At 63.4% G+C, this 2,101-nt stretch overlaps 1 protein-coding gene across 2 annotated transcripts in view; it reads left to right on the top strand.

Annotated features, from left to right (window-relative positions):
• FHOD1 (formin homology 2 domain containing 1) overlaps positions 1-2,101 on the top strand; it is a 40,196-nt gene that overhangs the window by 37,630 nt on the left and 465 nt on the right. For both annotated transcript variants that reach the window (XM_035898773.1, XM_035898774.1), the window contains exons 22-24: positions 745-957; positions 1,188-1,373; positions 1,643-1,780. In XM_035898773.1, the coding sequence (XP_035754666.1) occupies positions 745-957; positions 1,188-1,373; positions 1,643-1,780 (537 nt within the window). The remainder of the gene's footprint in view (positions 1-744; positions 958-1,187; positions 1,374-1,642; positions 1,781-2,101) is intronic.

Genomic DNA, 2,101 nt, shown 5'->3' with positions numbered 1-2,101 from the left:
CGGCTCCCACCCAGGCTGTCCCCCAGCCACCCCACCAGTGGCTTTGTGGGTGACAGTCACTGCAGTGCCCTTGCTTGAGCTGAGATGGAGCAGATGAGGCTGGGACTGGGCAGGGCAGCACCCAGTGCTCCCTGACGTGGGACATCCCCATGGGATGGTCCTTGAAGGATGTGAGGTGGCAGCAGCAGACCGGGATCCCTCTTCTTTTCCTCCCCCTGCCCTTTTTAATCCTTTCAGTACCCCAGCCAGGCGAGGGGGTACTGTGCCTCTCAGCCATCATTTCTGGGAGGCAGAAAGCATTTGGGGAAAGGCAGCGTCGCTCATGGAGCTTTGTGCCAGCTGCCGGTGGTGCCTGAGGGAGCTTTTGGAGGATGTTCCAGGGGTGATAGCTCCTGCCCTGCATCACTGCTGGGCTCTGAGCTGTCCTGGTGCCTCACTAGGCCATGCCTGTGCTTTTACCTGCACTTTGCATCAGAGAGGCGCTTGGGGCGATGGGGCTGCAGATAAGGAAGTGTTTTCTTCCTCCTGTGCAACATGGAGAGAAAACAGCAGTGCTGTGACCTGCGAATGCCCCAGGACAAGGTCACGTCCCTGACAGGTCCGGAGCCATAGTGGGGCGACAAGCCCCAAGCAGGGGACCAGTCCCTGGGGATGGAGAGGCAGAGCTGGGGCGGCCCTGGGGGATGGGGACAGCTGGCCGGTGGCTGGCACTGGCCACTGCAGGGCTGCTATTGGCTTTTGCAGGCTGTGACTCGGGCTTTGGGCAGGCGACGGCGCGGCACTTGGACACCATGGGCTTTCGGGTGTTTGCCAGTGTACTGGACCTGCAGGGTCCCGGTGCCCAGGAGCTGCGCAGGAGCTGCTCGCCGAGGCTGACGCTGCTGCAGATGGACCTGACCAAGCCAGAGGACATCCAGTGCGTCCTGCAGCACATCCAGGCCCACACCAACAGCACAGGTACCCCCTGGGACCCCACGCAGCTCCCCAGGGCCGCAGCTTGCAGCCAAGACCCCCACCGCAAGCTGCATCCCTATGGGCACCCATGCTGACAGTCTCTGCTAGTGGGGCTGGTCCTGGGGCACGCCCAATTCCCCTGCAGGATCCCCATGAGACGGGGAGCAGCTGGGATCCCCAGGCTGGGGGGGTCCCCCATTCGGGTCACCTCTTCAAGCACCCCATCCCCGCAGGGCTCTGGGGCCTGGTGAACAACGCTGGCTTCAACGACACCATCGCCGACGCCGAGCTCTCACCACTTGGCAAGTTTCGGACCTGCATGGAGGTGAACTTCTTTGGTTCACTGGAGCTCACCAAGGGGCTGCTGCCCCTGCTCCGCTCCGCCGGCGGTCGCATCGTCACCGTGAGCAGTCCCGCGGGTGAGCAGCCAGCCTTCAGCATGGCTCACCAGACCCCTGGCACCCCTAGCCTGGCTGCGGGTCGAGCATCCCCACAGTGTGGGCACGGCTCCCACCCCGCCAGGCACCTCCACTTCCCCAGCCAGCCCCATCAGCATGGCACCTTAAGCCCTTTCCTCATGCAGTGGCCGGGAGCGCAGCCCTGTGCAAGCCCTCCCGATCCCTGCCTGCCCCCGGCCATGTGGGCAGCTGCCTGAGAGCCCGCTTGCTCATCCTTTCTCTCTTGCAAGGTGACCTGCCCTTCCCCTGCCTGGCAGCCTACGGGACCTCCAAGGCAGCCCTCAGCCTGCTCATGGACACCTTCCGCAGCGAGCTCCAGCCCTGGGGCGTCAAAGTCAGCCTCGTCCTGCCTGGCTACTACAAAACAGGTAAGAGGGTCGGCACCCGCTTGCTGCCTGCAAAGGGCAAGGGGAGACAGAAGAGATGGTGATGGAGCAATGGCAGGAGCAGCCAGGGGTGAGGGTGCAGCTTCTGAGCATCCCATGCCACCTCCGTGCACATGGTGGCCATCCTGTGGCCTTTGGGGTCCACTTGGTGAGAGGTGAGATCTTCTGCCATGCGGCTAAGCCGAACCAGCTCAGCCACATTTATGGTAGCACCGTCCCCATGGCAGGCAGAGACACCTCTGGTCCGGTCCTGGGCTGTGAAAAGCCACCATGGTCCTCTCACTGCGCTTCCCGGGGTTTCAG

This window comes from Egretta garzetta, unplaced genomic scaffold, assembly GCF_000687185.1.
Source record: "Egretta garzetta isolate BGI_Z169 unplaced genomic scaffold, ASM68718v1 scaffold27, whole genome shotgun sequence".
Taxonomy (NCBI): Eukaryota; Metazoa; Chordata; class Aves; order Pelecaniformes; family Ardeidae; genus Egretta; species Egretta garzetta.
Note: the sequence above shows the minus strand (reverse complement) of the source record. Positions and strands in the feature narration are given on the sequence as shown.